The following is a 19,163-nucleotide window of genomic DNA, read 5'->3' as shown; positions in this document are numbered from 1 at the left end:
TAATTAACACACACTAACACTCTCAATGTTACATCTCTCAAGCACACCTCTATAAGTCGTATGAACCCACCTTATATAGAGGTGTTTACATGTCTCTCTTTCTCTCTCTATCTCTCATGTCACAAGGCTACATTACCACATGCAAGTGGGTCTACATAAGTCAAACCATTTACAAAGTCATACATGGATAACTTTGTACCCAACATTCTCCCCCTCAAAGTTAGGAATGGATGGCCCTCTTCAAATCTTCCAAAATCAAGCAACAACGTGACCCGAGCCTCAAGCATGACACATGTAGAGATGAACTTCAAATCTTCAATTCTTCAATGATTTTTCAATACGGGTTCTAGAATGTGAGACAATACAAACTGAGCATCAACGGATAATTAGGAGTTTCTCAATCTCCAAATAATCACCCTAAAGTTCAGCATAAAGCACACCCCAAAAATCTTCAATAAGTCCAAACCCATCATGAACCGAAATCACTTCTGAATTTCCAATCGAGTCATTTCATAAGCTTCAAATACTCGAGGTCACTTCGGTCTACAAGTCTGCGTAATATGAAAAATTCAACTTTCAAATTTCCATATAAATTTCTCCCCCTTTTTATAATCGAAAATTGATTATAAAACAAAAAAGGAATGAGAAAGTGCTCAATTCGGAATTTTTCTATCCAAAACTCTCCCTTAACACATGGCATAAACATTTTTCTTCAATCGGGAAAATCCAAAAAAATTTCAATTTTTAGCTTCGTTCACGGACCACCTTTGACAAAATTTCTCAAAATTGGGTAGAAATTATCAATTTCAAAATTTTGTAGTGACCCGGTGCGCCCAAAACAGCCAAAATGCAAAACTCTCCTCCATTTGCAAAACTGGGTAGAAAGCGTCAATTCGCATTAACTGCAGGGGCCTGAAATGTACAATCTTCAATTTCTCAGAAAATCAGTCCATTTTCGAATTTGGGTATGATCAGCCAACTTTTCGAAACTTCAGAGACTCTTTTCGAAAATTCTGCCTTTTGTCCCAAAATGTCAAAAATTAATCCAACTTTCGAAGTTGGGTAAAGAAAGTCAAAATTTTGAAACTTTAAGGACTGATTTCGAAATTTCTGCACATATGTTCAAACCTTCGAAACTGGGTACATATTGACAAACTTTCGAAACTGTAGGCATTAATTTCGAAACATCTTCACAAGTGTTCAAACTTTCGAAAGTATCTCATTATTTTGAAATGGGTTTAAAGTGTCAAACTTTCGAAAGTTTCGGGACTAATTTCGAAACTTGATGTTTTCTTCTTCAATTCGTTTCCCATGTAAGGAAAATTTTTAGTCGCCACAAAACCTTCATTAGTCAACATCAAATTTTCGAAACTTTTGAACCCACAGTCATTGACACCAAAAACGAATTCGTAAGTTTTCAAACATCGACTTCCAAAATTTTCGTTAGTAAGGCAAACCCATTTATCGAATTTTGCTTTTCATCATAGCAACTCAACATCACGAAATCCAAACATTTGTTCTTTAGCCCCAAATCATGTTGTTCCAGTCGACTAAGACTTTGAAGCCAAGTAGCAACTATCGACCATCGATGTTCAATAATACCCATCGACCGAAATCGACATCTCGACTACAAGTACAGACTTCGCTTTTATTATTCAAACCAAAATATCAACCATTGACCATCGATTCAAACGGTGAAACCATCGAAATCAAGACATCAAAATCTTCGATCATCGACCTTCCCATTCTCAATACCCAATAAGATGATTCACAGCGAACCTTTGCAAAGCTGTGATCGACATCTACACTCCAAACGAGACCACAGATAGCGAACTCAATCCAAAACACTTATTTGACCCTTAATCACGAATTCAATCCAGTCGACTCCATGGCTTCAGTTCTTCGAAATTACTCCGGTATCCAAAATTGACAGCCATTCTCTCATTCGCTTTTTATCAACATCGAGTCAATATCAAACCATCGCTTGTTGTTAAGACACCAAATCAACAATAAAAAATCGACATATTTGACTTCGCTCTTACACATGAACCTTAATCGATTCTGACTTTTTCAACCCATCTTTGACTTTTCGAATTCGTCAGTTAACAAACACAAATCGAAAACTTTTCAGAGCAAGTTCAGATCAAACATACTATTCGAACTGTTCTTCATCACTGTTCATCATGTTCTTGACTTTCGCTTTGATATTTCATCACCGAATTCAAATCAAAGATCCAATTTTCGATTTCTTAATAGTAACTTAATCATAATCGATTTTGTGATAGAACCATTCATATAAAATCGATTCATAAGTTGATATTAATCGACACTTCTAATCGATTAGTAAGAAACCTTGAAACAAAACTGGAACTCAAGGACTTGCAGATCTATACGAGAGATAAGAAGATTTGAAATGTACAACTCATTTCAGCATACGACGAAAACTGATGAGCAACAAATAATATATCTTGTACTGATTTAATTGAATCATTAGACACGTTGAATCCATGATGAACAGTAAAAGGCTTAAAACATTGGATCATAAATTTGGGCTGACGAACAGTAACTGATTTGATGATTGGGCTCGAAATTTTCGTGAACAGTAGATTTCGACATTTGGATAGAAAATGACTTTTGGTCTAAATCAAGAAAATGATTTAATTACAATGAATTTTGGACTTAAAATCGATTCAAATGAACAATTGTAATTTGAGAATCATATTGAACAACAAGTAGGATTGGATTGAGACTTGATCAACAAAAAATTATTGGATCACAACAAATGGGTTTTTCAAAAAAAAATTGATCCAATGAGTCAAAATGATCAAAAATTCAAGAACGTAACGCACGAATCAACGAGATTTAGAGAGATCATAGAGAGACTCACCATAAACGTTCCAATTGTGATGATTGTTGCCAAACCGAGAATCGTTTCTTCAAAAAATCATGTTGATCTTCAAAGACCCGCTCTGATACCAATTGATGTGAATTATGAACATTGGTTTGGCATGCGGAATTAAAGAACACAGTGATTTCGGTGTTTAAGAGATGCATTCGATTATGAAAGGTGTTTACAAAAAAGGATCTAGATCTAAATCTACATAATTAACACACACTAACACTCTCAATGTTACATCTCTCAAGCACACCTCTATAAGTGGTATGAACCCACCTTATATAGAGGTGTTTAATGTCTCTCTCTCTCTCTCTCTCTCTCTCTCTCTCTCTCTGTATCTCTCATGTCACAAGGCTACATTACCACATGCAAGTGGATCTACATAAGTCAAACCATTTACAAAGTCATACATGGATAAATTTGTACCCAACAGTTGCTACGCGTCAGAAATGACGAGGAATATTATTTCTTTTCATGGTTTGTACAGACAAGGTTTTAGATTTTCATTTAATAATGAAGTTGGTTCTATTAATTCTTTCTATAATCATACTTTATATTGCCTTGTAATGGTGTATATGAAACTGTGATGGTTGTAGACAACTTAGGAAATAATGTATTGCATATGGATTCGTCTAATAGTTTAGACAAGGCATGCTTGTCGCATTGTCGTCTTGGAAATGTCAACAAGAAGCGCATAGCCCAACTCCAAAAGGATGGAGTCTTGGATTCATTTGACCTAAAGTCGGATGACACGTGCGAATCTTGTTTACTTGGAAAGATGACTAAATCACCTTTCACTGGTACTTATGAAAGAGGTGAGGAATTGTTGGATCTCATACACACGGATGTGTGTGGGCCCTTCAGATCTACCACAAGGGATGCTAACCACTTCTATGTGACTTTTACCAACGATTATAGAAAATATGGATATATGTACTTGATCAAGCACAAGTCGGAAACCTTTGAAAAGTTCAAAGAGTTTAAGCAGGAAGTGGAGAATTAATTGGGCAGGAAGATAAATATGCTCAGATCCGATAGGGGTGGTGAGTATCTTAGTATCGAGTTCCACGACTATCTTAAGGAATGTGGAATTGTTTCAAAATTGATGCTACCTAGAACACCACAACTTAATGGTGTGGCTGAGATGCGCAATCGAACCTTGTTAGACATGGTTCATTCCATGATGAGTCAAGCTTTGTTACCTATCTCATTCTTGGGGTATGCCTTAGAGAATGCCGCTCATATCCTTAATCTAGTCCCAACTAAGAAGGTTGCCAAAACACCTCACGAGATGTGGACAGGGAAGGTTCCCTCGTTGGCACATATCAATGTTTGGGGTTGCGAGGTTTTCGTAAGACGAGAGACTCACGACAAGCTTGAACCTCATAGTGAGCGATGTATTTTCATCGGCTACCCACAAAAATCTTTTGGATATCTTTTCTACAGACCTAGTGACAACGTGGTCTTCGAAGCAAGGAGAGGGGTTTTCTGCGAGAGAGAACTCATATGCCAAGAGTACAGTGGGAGGCAAATTGATCTTGAAGAGCTTCAAGAGTCAAGCGATGAAGAAACCTATAACACTAGCGCTCAACCTGAGGAAGAGATTCTTGTTGAACCAGTTGACGAGTCATTACCTCTGAGACGTTCTAGTAGAGTTAGTGTTCCACCTGTGCTGTATGGTTTCCATATAACTGCTGAAGGTGATACGTTTATCAGTGACAGTACACTGATAAATTTGGATGAACCTAACAACTACAAGGAAGCCATGGCAGGCCTGGAGTCTGCGAAGTGGAAGGAGGTAATGGAAAGAGAGATTCAGTCCATGTATGACAATCAAGTTTGGAACTTGGTTGACAATGTACCAGGTCGTAAGACGGTCAGGTGCAAGTGGATCTTCAAGAAGAAGACCGACATGGATGGGAAAGTGCATACATTTAAGGCTCGACTGGTTGCGAAGGGCTTTACTCAAACCCCAGGGGTTGAATATGATGAGACCTTCTCACCAGTAACCAAGATCAAGTCTATAAGGGTTATGTTGGCAATAGTTGCGTTTCATGATTATGAAATATGGCAGATGGATATCAAAACTGCTTTCCTTAATGGGAAACTGGTTGAATATGTTTACATGTGTCAGCCAGAGGGTTTTGTAGATGCGAAGTACCCAAATAGAGTGTGCAAGCTTGAGAAATCCATTTATGGATTAAAGCAAGCATCTCGCAGATGGAATCTTTGTTTCGATGAGAAAGTCAAAGAATTTGGATTTTCGAGAAGCGAGGACGAGTTGTGTGTGTATGTCAAGGCTAGTGGGAGTATAGTTAGCTTTCTAGTTTTGTATGTTGATGACATACTGCTCATAGGAAACGACATCCCGACCTTGCAGGAGGTTAAGACCTATCTTGGGAAGTGTTTCGCTATGAAGGATCTAGGAGAAGCTGGTTATATTCTTGGGATAAGAATATTGAGAAACAAAAGTAGGAGACTAATAGGACTTAGTCAAAGTACTTACTTGGACAAGGTGCTGAAACGTTTTAGCATGGAGAATTCCAAGAAAGGGGAACTGCTAATCCAAAGCAATACCAAGCTGAGTAAGACTCAGAGTCCGGGTACCGATGCCGAGATAGCAGAAATGAGTCGAGTACCATATGCTTCCGCCGTTGGCTCGATCATGTACGCTATGACATGTACTCGCCCTGATGTGGCTTTTGCGTTAAGCATGGTTAGCCGATATCAAGGGAACCATGGTAGAGCTTATTAGACAGCTGTTAAGAACATTCTTAAGTACCTGCGAAGGACTAAGGACTGGGTCCTTACACTTGGTGGGAGTGATGACTTGAGAGTGACAGGGTATAGTCACACCAGCTTTCAGACCGACAGAGATAACTTTCGCTCTCAGTCGGGCTGGGTGTTTACCCAAAATGGAGGAGAAATTACTTGGAAAAATTCCAAGCAGGAGACCGTGGCTGATTCAACGTGCGAATCAGAGTACATCGCAGCAAGCGAAGCGTCAAAGGAAGCATTATGGTTGAAGAACTTCATTGGAGACCTTGGAGTTGTACCAGCCATAAAGGAGCCCATATAGATTTTCTGTGATAACGAAGGAGCGGTTGCCTTAATCAAGGAACCAAGGGATCATGGTAGATCCAGACACATCGACAAAAAATACCACTTCATTAGACATCGGGTAGAAGAAGGACTCCTCGTAGTCAACAGGGTATCGTCAGAGGAGAACCCAGCAGATCCTATCACAAAGGGTCTGAGCAGGGTTAAGCACTTACAACATGCAAGGAGCATTGGTCTGAAGGACGATATTAGTTTTAGTGATTAGATAAATGTTTTGAAACTTGTAATAGATAAATGTAATGACATTTGATGATTAAGTAATGGAGATTTATTTATGAGTAAAGTTTACTATCTTGTGCTGATTGTTTACTATTGTTTCACTTTTGCATGTTTTACTTCCAGAATAATTAGATTGTTCAAATTATCCACAGTCGATCATACTTTGGGAGTAAGTTATGAGGTTAGACTGTCATGAATTGGTTGTAGAGTGTCTAAGTGTTTAGACATAGCAAAGGCTTGTTGCAACGTTCATGAGTACTTCCGAAATAAGATTTGAGTATCGGATTAAACCCACGCTCATGTGAATCACTTCATGGAATTTATCACGAGTGATTGTGAGACGATAATATCGTATAATCTTTAAACCGAGATATATGAGTTGTTGTTTACAAGTTGGTTGTGCATTGATAATGCGTAGAAAAATCAGTATCTTGATGTTATAAAACGTGTTGTTGTGTACGATTTGATGAGTAAATAGTACAAGCATATAAGTCAAAGTTTATCTGTTCCTTTTATCCTAAGAGGGTAAAAGCGATATCTTGGGCCCCTCGATGATTTTGTATTGACTTATGTGTCGGGCCCAGTCAGGACTGAATTAATGTGTTCAATTAAGTTCTATGTCAAACAAATCAGAAGTCGGGAAACAAACTGGAGGAATATATGATCCCTTATCTAAAGGACGCGTCATTGACTAGGTCAGAGTTCGACAGCGGCTTTTGAGAGCTACGATTGCTAATCGGATCTTGAAGTCATACTTGCAGTTATAGTTATTAGACTTATCCAAGTGGGATACTGTTGGATTAGGTGTCTAAGTCCATAACTATAATTGGTATGTACTTGACCCGATAGTAGCATGGTCCTTTTGGATTTCCTTCACCATAGCAATTTGATAGGATTAGTTTTGGAGAAAGAGGTTAATTAATGATTTATTAATATATTATAAGAATAATATATTAATTGAGAAATCCTAATATTTAATTAGTATTGATCAGAAATTAATTTGGAATAAATTTAGTGATCAAAAGAGATTGATTAAAAGAACTGGGATTGATTATGTAAATCAGTAATTGTTGTAGTTTGGGCTCATGGACCCTACTGATAATGGCTGGACGAAAACTCTGTGGGAGTCCATAAAGATTTCGTTCAAGGCCTTTCAAGTGGGGGTCTGTGGATTGCTTAAGGCCTAAGCTAGGGAGTTAGGGTTTCCAGTTGAAACCCTAGTAGCAGCTCAACTATAAAAGGAACCCCAAGGCTCCTAAAATCGGCACTTGATTCCTAGAAGAAACCCTGGCCGATTTGTGAAGCCTTCATCCGCTTTCTCTCTTGTTCATCCGTTGCTTGTGGTGTTTGTGACTCCATTAGAGGTGCAACAATTGAGGCACTAAGCTCTTGAAGGTCAAGATCAAGGAAAGGATTACTTGTTACTACTAGTTAACAAGAAATGTATTCTTCTAACCCTAGTTTGTTTATCAAATCCGAAAATTGTATGCTAGATTAGGGTTCTTCCTTTGGATAATTGAATTGCATGTATAAATTGAGAAAAACATAGATCCAAAACAATTAGGATTGCATGTGCACCATAGAAATGTTGAAATGCTCAAAACCCAACAAGATTGTGGTGTATTGATCGTACCAATTAACTATACGGGGCGTACTCAGTTTGTAGGGTTTTCCTCGATGTGTTAACTTTTTGACCTTAGACCTTTGACCATAAGTTTGACCTGGATTGACCATTGGATATTTTGATCCTTTTAGGATATTGGTCCTTCTCGGATTAGGCCTACGATGGGTTTTGGGTCCAATTTGGATATTTGGGCCTTATTAGGCCTTATGGTGCCATTTAAGGTATTTGGGCCTAGGATGCAAGTGGATTGGTCCTTGGATTTTGGCAAAGTAAGGAAAGGGGTAAAACGGACCTTTACCCTGAAATTTTGGTCATTGGACTAGAATTCTCGTTTGGGTCGAGAATAAATTATTGATGGAGTGTTGTTTGTGATGGGTTTCGAGCAATACATCATTCATATGGTGTACATGCAAACCCTAATAGCTTTTGGATCTAGTTTGTCTAATGAACATGCAATTGAATATCCAAAGCTATAAACCCTAGATCTATCATATAAGAACTGAAATAAGGGTTTAGTAATTACCTTTGATTGTTATATAGTAATAACAATCAATTCCTTGCTTTGATTGGCTTCAGAAAGCTTAGTGCCTCAAGTGTTGCACCTCTAATGGAGTCACAAACACCACTAAGCAATTGGATGAAGGAGAGAAGAGAGGGGAGGCACCAAAAACGGCTGGAAACCCTAATCCAAGTGTTAGCCACGTTTTTGGTGCCCAAGGGTTCCTTATATACTTAGGCTATTAGGGTTTACAGCTAGGAAACCCTAATCTGACTGCTTAAACCCTAAGCAGCCCATGGACCCCTTCTGGAACATGCCTTGGACGATTTCTAACGGGCTTCCCCATAGAATTCGTCCAACCTATTATTCCAAGGTGATCCATAGCCCAATTATGTAATTATCTTATAATTACACAATAAGTCCCTTAAGTTTAACTAATCTCTTTTAGCCACTAAATTAATTCTTGACTAATATTAATTAAACAATATGATTTCTCCTTTAATATATTATTCTTATCATATATTAATAAATCATAATTAAACCTTTCTCTCCTTAATTCATCCTACATATTGCTATGGTGAAGGCAACCCAAAATGACCATGCTCATAATCGGGTCAAGTACATACCAAAATAGTTATGGACTGAGACACTAATCCAACAGTTTGATGGTGTCAGTGCGAGATCTTCGGTAGCAGCAGTTCGAGTGTTTGGTTATATTGGTTTGAGGTGAGTCTCCTCACTGTATCTATGGGTCGAAGGCACCAATGCCGACCCGGAGGTGGCTCCTGGAAAATCTGTATGAAAAACCAGGGTTTGGACCCTGGCAATTAAGTAGATTGTTAGTTGTAGATTGTATGCTCATTGTCTTTGTGATGCTTGCATGAAGACCAGGAGGTGGCTCTTGGCACTTGTCTGTAATACCCAGGGTATTCGACCCCGGCTTGTCAAGGAAAGACCATGATATGGCTCGTGGCATAATGACAAAATAATGATATGACTCATGGCGTAATGGCAAGGCTATGTATGACACATAGCATTCTCTATTGTATGTATGGTATGTGGTATTATGGGGAACTCACTAAGCTTTGTGCTTACGATTTGTTTTTTATGGTTTCAGGTACTTCTGGTTCGAAAGGGAAGGGTTCGGCTTGATCGCAGCGCATACACCCATGTTTTCTGCAACCTGTGATTTTGGGATTGTACTCTGATAACTTTTTATTATGAAATACTTTTAAATGTTTGATTAAAGGATAAATGGGTGTTTTGATTATATTAAAAATGAAATTTTTACCTTATGATTTTCGGGACGTTATATAACTAATACATATTTATATGTAACATTATGGTTTGAATGTAAAAAAAACCTTGTATTTATACAAAAATATGGTTTTTAAATAAAAAATATATATTTATATGGTTTCAAATGGAAAATGGTCAATATTGAACAAAACTGAAAAAAAATGATGTTTGATATGAAAAAAAAAAAAAAAAAAAAAAACTTAGTATCAAAATTGAAAAAAGTGAAAAATTAATGTAACATCCAATTTTCCAACCAAAATTTTTCATTTTTTAATTCATATAAAAACACTTTTCCTAAGAACCGTCTTAAGAAATCATAATGTCAAATACATATCCACATCAAAATATCAGAGTGTCCCAAAAATATCCAGTAACAAAATCTCCAAGTGAATGTGTACAATCAAGTCTTCGCTTTCCCGCGATCCTCAGAAGTTCCTGAAGCACATTTAATCCACAATTGTACGCACAAAGCTTAGTGAGTTTCCCAAAATATCACATACATCACAACACATAAAACAAGTATGGGTTATCAGCAACCCTAGAGACTACCCGAAGTTTCAGTGGGCAAACAGCACGCCCTGTGGGTTATCAGCAACCATGGAGACTACCCGAAGTCTCAACACATATAAACAATACAAACAAAAAAATAGCACTTAGACCCAGCTGGTCATCATATATATATATATATATATATATATATATATATATATATATATATATATAGTTATTCTACCACACATGTAAGAATAAGTGAGGAGACTCACCTGGTACTGATGACTGATAGAATTCACACCCAAACTAACGGAACTAGACTCCGCCTAATTAAATACACTAGTTAACCTTAATTAATAATTAATGTATTTCCACACACACTACTAAGCCCAAGACAAGTCTAGTCCACACTTAGAGTGAAAGATCATTTTACCCCTCACAAACCCCTCACCATCCAATTATTACTCAAATAGTCAAATTCCACAAAAGTCAACGAAAGTCAACCTTGGTCAGTATGCTCGGTGTACTCAACTCTACGTTGGGCGTACAACGCAACACCAAAAAACGGGCTCGCATCTGGCTACACGGGACGTAGCCAGGCATACACTCAGCATACGTAAGTTGTTCTCAAAACCTTCTTGCAAAACGTCTTAATCCTTAAGATATCCATTCCAAACACAGATCTGGCCCCTAAAGAACTTCTTAATCCATAAAGTCTCTGACTTTAAGCCTTTGCATGGCTACAAGGAGCTAAAACTCTAAACCCTAACTTTTTACTTCATTAAAACCTCATAACTCTTGCATGGGAGAAAAGGGATGGTCAAGCTAGCATTTTTATGACTCAAGACATCTTAGAATGTCTGAAAGGACGACTTAATAACTCTGGAGTACTCCATACTCACAAAGATCCAAGATTTGGGACAAAAGGACCAAAATGCAAGACTAAACAAGATCTACTTAAACAATCTCAAAGATTTGAACTTTATACCTTGAAAGGGTGCACAAGAAGATGAAGTTTCTGGATCTACAAGCTAGAGTGCGCCACCACCTCTTGAACGATCTTCTTTCTAATACCAAACACTCAATATTCACTTTCCAAGCTTCAAATCTCACATACACAAGCTAGGGTTTCATTCTAGGGTTTAGAGGAAGTCGAGGCTAGATGAGAGAATGTCCAAATGAGGGATAAGATGATTAAATATGGGTCACACCCTAAAATTTAGGGTTTAGGAACTGCGCGGGTACGCCCGACTTACTCATATGTACGCCCAACGTACTCCCTCCTTTGCCTTAACTCATTCGATGACTTACGTCTGGCGTACAAGGCTAGTACGCCCATCGTAAGTGGCTAAAATGCAAGTTTTCTTTTAAATAAAAATATCACAAATGGCTAAAAGACCATACCTTGCAATGGGGTGTTATTACACTTAGTTTCGTTTGTGAAAAAAAAAAATCAATTTTGACACGTCATCATGCCATGTCAGTATATCACGTCATCATGTCACATCAGCAAGCAACTGGTTTGACCGGTCGAGTGGTCGGAATTTTAACAAATTGGAAAACACGGTGTCAAATTTTAGACAAAAAAAACACAGTGTCAAATTAGAATTTTGGTGTAAACTTAGTGACCTTTGTGCTATTTACCCTAATTATATTCAACCATTTTTCAAAGACTTTCAACAATGGATCCAACCGTAACACACCTCGTTCCAACACCACACCTATCGATCTTTTCCGTTTAGATATTCCACCCTATTACCTGCAATGTCATCACCCCAACAATACCAACTTACTATATGGAACCAACATTATTTTATGTCTCCTTAAAACCTTTTCCAACACGAAACCCTACCCCAAACCAAAACACAAGATGAAGATTTTGAAGTGATCCCCTAAACACAGTTTGAAAACTAACTCGATTCCCAACCAAATAGATCCTGACAAAAACAAAAGGGGGACCTAATAGAAGAGGCGGTGTTGGCAACCACCTGCATTGACATCACACTGGATTCTGTTAAAAAGAAGTGCTCAAAAGTCTGAATGTTATTGGAATGACATTATGGAAACATTTTACAAAGTAATGGGCATAGAAAAACCGTATCGGTCCAAGTAAATATCATATAGAATGATTTACACGCAAAGTTTTCCAAATTCAACAGCATCTACAACAATTTAGTTGTGAATTGGAAAGGTGGCGAAAGTGACAATACTATTTTCAAGAAGGATCTCAAGAAATATTGTTTGACAAGCAACGACTCCGATGATGAGGTTGAAGAATCACATCACTCTATCGGGAGAGATAGAGTAAGAAAGTTGGTTTATCGTAAAAAAAAATTAGGTCCTACCATACGGAATGGTGCTGTAATTAGTTGGTAACACTTACAATTCGAAAAAGAAAGACATCGTTAGAGGAAAGAATAGTGCGAGCAAGAACGTGAATTGTGAATTTTTACGTTGAACAAAGACACAGAAGAAGCCCAACTGTGATTCGAGCGATGCAAATGTAACTGCTAAAACTTATCAAAATAATGGGATGTTATATTTTTCTTATTTCGTTAATAATTTTGTTAAATTTTATTTCAAATCAAGTTTTTATGTTTTATTATTTACATTTATGATTTTTTTTATAATTTTAAATGCTCTAAAATGGTGAATTATGCAAAAAAAAAAAAAAAAAAAAAAAAAAAAAAAAAAAAAGATTATGAAAAGACGTGGTTGTAGTATGCCCTCTAAACTGAAAGGGTGTGAAAGATTAAGATTTGCCAAGTTATAAAAGTAGATAGAGACATCATAGATATGTGCGGGGTGGAGGGTGGTACCATAGGGAACATCATCCCTTCCTTGTGGCACCACATGATTTCATGGGTTCACGGGTTTCCCAACCCACTCCTTCCGCTCTCTTGCCTCTTCTTTCACGTGTACCATATGAATATAAATTGTACCAAAGTGTATGGGTTGAGATAAATGTATTGTAGGATGGGAGAGATAGGAATGAGGGATTTTTTTTTATGCAACGTCTATATGACATGTGGATTATGAGGGAATGACTCCCTCCACCATGGGGTGTGGCATCGACATTGCTGAGGTGGCCCGACAAACACCGCCCTATGAACCATGCCAACCTCGACATCTCCCAACGACATTAGCTTGACATGGAGAGAGAAAGAGACTTCAATTTTTTGTACTCGCTTTTTTTACCAAAAAATTCTAATTTTTTACACACTTTTAACCAATATAAATACTAACATCAACCTCCATTTCTTACCACACTATAACCTTCACAATTATGATTACTTCTCTAAAGCCCTCCATACTCAAGCTTCAAAATGTCTTTTCCGAACAACCAAAAAACTCCAAGAAAAAAACTACAAACCCTTCATCACCCTTGTGGTACCAACCTCAAATGGACTCTCTACTCTATTCACCAACAATGTTTCATTATGTCGGAATTGATCCATTTTATAATCCATGTGGACCAAAGAAATTCCAATCTCAATCCCAAATCTGGCCCATACCCGATCCGATTTTGAACCATTTGAGACAATTCAAGAACCTAAATTCCAATCTCAACCCTAACTCGAAATCGATTCTTCAACCAATTCTAATGGTGTGCCCGATCCTCAACTCGACGCAAACAAAAAAGGGAAGGCTTCTAGTATATTGTGGACCCCGAAAGAAGTGTGGACTTGACCGAGAATGAACGTCGAATTACAGAGAAGATGAAGGCAAAACTTGCGAAGAAATATAATCTCGAAGACATATAGCCTTTAGTCATGTTTTAAGAATTTCATTATGTTTTTCCTATGTTTTAAGTCATGTTCTAGGTTTTCCTATGTTTTAAGTTATGTTCTAGGCTTTGTTTTTAAAAAGTGTAGTTGTTTAAATAAAAAATAAATAAACAAAAATAGGTTAACCAGCCCCACTTAAACGACAAGTTGAACATGTTGGACAAAACCAATATGAAAGTCATGTGATATACAAAGAGATGAGGTGACAATACAATAAGTGTGGCGCCATTCGGTTTAAGCAACATGAAAAATGTGATGCAAAAAACTCTTATAAGAGTTTGTTTGACTTTGACAAACTTAATTGCTTGTAAAACAACTAATAAACTTATGTTCGCATGCTCTTAGTTAGACATGACAAAATATTATATTGCATTTCACATTCACTTAACTTAAACTAAAATTGATATCAATACGATAGAAATTTTTTGGCCAATCCAAAAAGATGAAACAAAGAATTTTTAGTTGCCAGTCTCAATCTTTTGTCTATGCAAAAGACGGAAATGCCCTCTCACAACAACACAATCACAAGTTAAACCAACAGAAAATAAGGATGCATTGTGACTCCATTTCATAACTCTAGTTCTTCTACTCTAATTGTACCAAAATAACAGAACTCAACTACACAAGAAAAGACTAGTCTAAGCAAACATCACCAAAAAAAAAAAAAAAAAAAGATAAATACATTTCACACACAACTTTAAGCAAAAACCTTCTTAATTCTGCAATCATCCTCTGTACACATCCCCATAACACCAACCCTGGAGAGTCAATACCACTCAACAAAATCATTACCTCCTTTTCATCTCTGCTTTCTGCGTTTTGCCTCCATCTACAAATCACAAATAACACGCTTTCAAAAACCACAAAAGTTTCCTTTTTTTGTACATTTAAACCCAAAATTACAATTAACTTTACCTTAGCCTCAGTGGATGGTGAAATTGGGAACGAGTTTAATGACCCTTTTGCATCATCATCAGAAGAGCAATCAGAACACAAAAACTGGTCCAGTTTCTTTGCTTCTTCAATTGTCATTCCCATACAAGATGGATGAAACCTATAAAACAATGGAAAAGATCGTTTCTTTATATCAAGATTCTAATGTTTAATGAAAATTTGAAAATCACGTATTACTCATATGGTAAGTTTTCTTATTATGGTAATGTAATTCTTGAAAATTAGGGCATATTTCAAGAAACTTTTTATATATACCAGTCCTTGCATCCTTCACATTGTACCATCAAATCATCCGGGTTGTATGGCATTTCACATTTGCAGTAGCTTCATATATCGGAAGAAGAAGATGATTAGTTCATGAAAGATGAGAAGAAAACTGAAAGATTTTGTAAAAGAGGACTCAGTGACTCACACAGCAACACGATCAGGGGTGAAACCACCGGTAGCGGCCTTGTATTCAAAGCGACAGAAATAGTCTTCAGTGCCAACATTGTCGAGCTTTGTGTAGTTTTTGAATGAATGAACTATGCATTTCCCTTCGATTGTATGAGCACTTTGCATGTCGTAATGATCTGATAAAAACAGCTCCTTCACACCATGAAACTGTCTCCTTCCTCCGATTGACTCTTCTGGCCGGTAATACCACCGAACCCTTACCTTCACATTGTTCCGGTGATCAGCCTCCAGCTTCTCCACACGCGCTACGTACGGAGGCTTATCTGAATCAGCAGGCCTCATCAATACACAGTCTCCAGCTGCCAAAAACAAGTAGAAGCTCGAAAAATCAAATATTTTAACCATATATGACACACAAACACGATCTGTATCAATTAAAAAGAAATTACAGTCGCAACATCAAATTTTGCCCTAGCATACGATACGCACTACAGACAAGAGCATACAGATAAATAACGAGGAAGATGAAGAGAGAGATAACGTACGTCTAACGAGTTTGTTGGTTCCCTTGATAGTGTAAGTATCTAAATCTTTCTTTCCAGGCTTTGTCTTCGCCATTGAAATATCGAGCTAGGTCTAGACTTGTCGATGCTAAATCAAAGACGAAATTTGTGAGAGAATTAATGAAATCTGAGCTTGAAAGGATGATAAAAATGGCGGAAAGATGCACAATGTGCGGAATTGTAGAGGAATAGGGGTGGATTGAGGGAAGAAAAGCAGAAACCCTAGGTTTTAGCTAGTGGTCGGAAGAAAGCGTCTGAAAGAAGAGTGGAGTTTTGATCGGGGTAGGGAGTGCGCACTGCGCATCATATTTTATTTTTTTGGGAAACTGGAGTTTAATAAAATTTATTTTTCTTCTGTAAATTCCTTAATTCACGTAGATTGGTCAATTTTATATAAACCAATAAATTTAATTGCTTCATGTTATATCTCTTAATTAGTATTGTTATATTCAAAAGCTATTCAGTTGTTAGTTGATAATTTGTTATGAAACACAGCTTAATGATACTTTTAACTTTTGTCAATAAACTATACATTGTTTAAAGTATTATTATTAAAACCTGCTCCAAAAAAACTTGTAGGGTTACTCTAATCCAATAGGTGTTAGGAAGCCTTTCAATTGGATTACTTCTTATTTAAAGCCCCTTTACAAGTCATTGAAGCATTAGAGCGAATTAGGGGGGAATTTTTTTTGGAGGGGCAACAATATGAAGTCAAATATTTGTTGGGTGGAGACAAAATTTTAGCCCCAAATGACCATGATGGTCTTGGTGTCGGTAGTTTAAAAGTCTCAGACTTAGCTCTCGTAATTAAATGATGGTGGAGGTACAAACCATCGGCTTTTTGGTCCATTACTTTAGTGTGAATACATTGAGGAAAGTCATTGGTTTAATAATTTGCATTTTGGATAATTTTAAACATTGTTGGAACAACGGGATACCCATAAAAATCAACTGTATCAGATGGAAGGCTACATTGGACAAGATTCCAACCTTGGCAACACTAGCTTAGCGAGGTGTGACGTTAACCTCCTCAAATAGTCATTGTTATGAGATTTTAGAGGAATTAGTTGATTGCATTTTTGTCGATTGTAGCTTTGACAATAGTGTTTGGGACCTTATTTGCACCTAGTGCTCGGTGAAATAAATTCCCCAATCCCTTAAAATGTCCCGTGGACCTCTCATGCAAGTTAAACTTCGCTAGGAAATCTTCCCCGCCACTTTGCATATTAAAGAACAAAAGGGAATTCAACAATAAACCACATCCCCTTTAGTTATTGAAGAAATTAAGGTGAATTCCTATGTTTAGGCAAAAAAAAAAAAAAAAAATAGGGCTAGGAATCTTGTTTAAACTGAAATCTTTGTGTAATTCTTCTTTACTTAGGTGTTGTTTGTTTTTTTCTAAATAACCACTTCTGACCACTTATTGTTGCGCCGCGCAGCACACGGGCGGCAACACTTGGCCCTTCGCAGCTGTTTGTTTTTCAGAAAACTTCTGACTTAAAAACTGTTGCGAACACTTGACCCTCTGTTTCAAACCTCTTCACACATTACTTTAACTTATTGCAGCAGTCTACAGATGTTAAAAGATAAACAGACTTTTTATTACATGTTGCAGCGGTTTAGTCCCCTCTTCTGCTACAGAGGGTTGCATACGTGGTCCGCAGACTTCATACATTTTCGTTTCTAAAAAACAAACGACACCTTACCTTTCTTGTGTAATGACATTGTATTGATGATCTTGGAGCATTTATTTATCACCTTGCTAAAATTTTAATAAAAACATATTTCGTCATTTATATATATATATATATATATATATATATATATATATATATATATATATATATCATGTACTTTGTCCTTGATAGATGCATTTTGTTTACTTCTTTTAATACTATATTTTAGCATATTTTGTTTTATTTTTAGTTAATTATCATGCATATTTTCCTTTTTTTATTATTTTTATCTATATCTGCTACGTTCTAGTTTTTTGCTTAATTGAAGATTTTTTAAAGACTAGTGCGACGTGGAGATGATCCAGGATTGTGGGAATTAAATGGACTTAAAGATTGAAGAACAATGGGCGTGTGACATTTGAAGAGGATTTGAGCTCATTCTGGAAGTATAAATGTTTTATTTGGGCTTAAGAGGTTGATAGACGCATAAGATTTGAATCTAATTAATTGATGAAGAACTGAAGTATCTTGGGCTATGGAAGATTTGAAGAGGATTTAGGTTGATTTTGGAAGTACAAATGTTTTATTTGGGCTTAATAGGTTGATGGACACATAATATTTGAATCTAAAAGCATTTTGGTGAGTAGGGTGGAGCATCATATCTCATTGCCAAATTTGAGAAACTAACACGGTCCACGTTGGTTTGGTTCCTGTTTGTGTTGGCCCAACATGGGCAATTTTAGGATTTCCATTGTAGCAGTTATATGGAGAAAGTTGTAGGTCTTTTTAGGGGATCTTTTAATCTGGTTTTGACTAGTTCCCTGGTGTTTTTGGAGAACATCTTGAGCTTGGAAGAACTTGGGAAGAACACTTGAAGATTGGAATATCTCATATCATTTCATCTTGGATTAATGTGTGATATTTCTAAACTCTTTTTCTTTTGCTTTAACCTAGGCACGTTAGGCTAAGTTAATATTTTATTGATGTTGGTATAATCCATGGATAATTAGTTGTTTTGAAGAAGTTTTTATGAACTTATGGTTGAAATTTATGGAAGTATTTTCTAGTAAAACATTTTTTTATGTTCATTTGTATTTAATCATGAGTTAAGATGTGTGAATGTTTAATTAGTTGGTTAATTTCTTGATTAAAATATATATCTTCAAATTAACAAGCAACAAATGATTTATGCGTTGGTGTTCATTTCACTTAAATCATGAAAGTATTTCCTTTATAATGGTAATGAAATCATATTGATTTCCTTTGGGATTTGGTGACTCTTAAACTTTAATGCTAGTCGATTTTCATAAATTATATCTTTTATTAATTTGAGGGTTTGACTAAGAAAATATGTTATGACCTTCTCTAGCTATTGTATTATTTAAGAAGAGTCTAGGTGACTTAAGCTTTTAAGTTACTATAGCTAAATTAAATTATGTCACAAGTATTACACCATGACATCTAATGATAAATTAATTAGATATTTATGTGGTGAAGTCCAGTGTCAACCTCTCTCCCTTATTGATTTGAATCAAGCCTTGCTCTTGTTTAATTGTAATTTCTTAGTCCTAGTATAACTTAGATTTTTAAACAACCAAAAGACTAAAATCCTCATGTTTACTTTTATTGCGGTAAAG

The 19,163-nt window shown here is 36.5% G+C and overlaps 1 protein-coding gene across 1 annotated transcript; it reads right to left on the bottom strand.

The window, feature by feature from the left end:
- Nucleotides 1-14,376: 14,376 nt before the first annotated feature.
- LOC145124073 (chromatin remodeling protein EBS-like) lies at nucleotides 14,377-16,148 on the bottom strand. The gene is made up of 5 exons (XM_079059296.1): nucleotides 15,833-16,148; nucleotides 15,304-15,646; nucleotides 15,147-15,215; nucleotides 14,853-14,991; nucleotides 14,377-14,766 (listed from the first exon to the last, which is right to left on the bottom strand). The coding sequence occupies exons 1-5, from the start codon at nucleotides 15,903-15,905 to the stop codon at nucleotides 14,737-14,739; spliced, it is 654 nt and encodes a 217-aa protein (XP_078915422.1). The 5' UTR covers nucleotides 15,906-16,148; the 3' UTR covers nucleotides 14,377-14,736.
- Nucleotides 16,149-19,163: the final 3,015 nt, after the last annotated feature.

This window comes from Lactuca virosa, chromosome 7 (assembly GCF_052849685.1).
Source record: "Lactuca virosa cultivar CGN04683 chromosome 7, Lactuca_virosa_CGN04683_v6, whole genome shotgun sequence".
In the NCBI taxonomy this organism is placed as follows: Eukaryota; Viridiplantae; Streptophyta; class Magnoliopsida; order Asterales; family Asteraceae; genus Lactuca; species Lactuca virosa.
Note: the sequence above shows the minus strand (reverse complement) of the source record. Positions and strands in the feature narration are given on the sequence as shown.

Bases quoted from the DNA above. Each gene is read 5' to 3' on its own strand.
- LOC145124073 (XM_079059296.1), bottom strand. From the start codon at position 15,905: ATGGCGAAGACAAAGCCTGGAAAGAAAGATTTAGATACTTACACTATC. The intron at 14,992-15,146 runs GTATATATAAAA...ATTGTTTTATAG, and splicing joins TGTGAAGGATGCAAGGACTG to GTTTCATCCATCTTGTATGG. The intron at 14,767-14,852 runs GTAAAGTTAATT...TGTGATTTGTAG, and splicing joins CACCATCCACTGAGGCTAAG to ATGGAGGCAAAACGCAGAAA.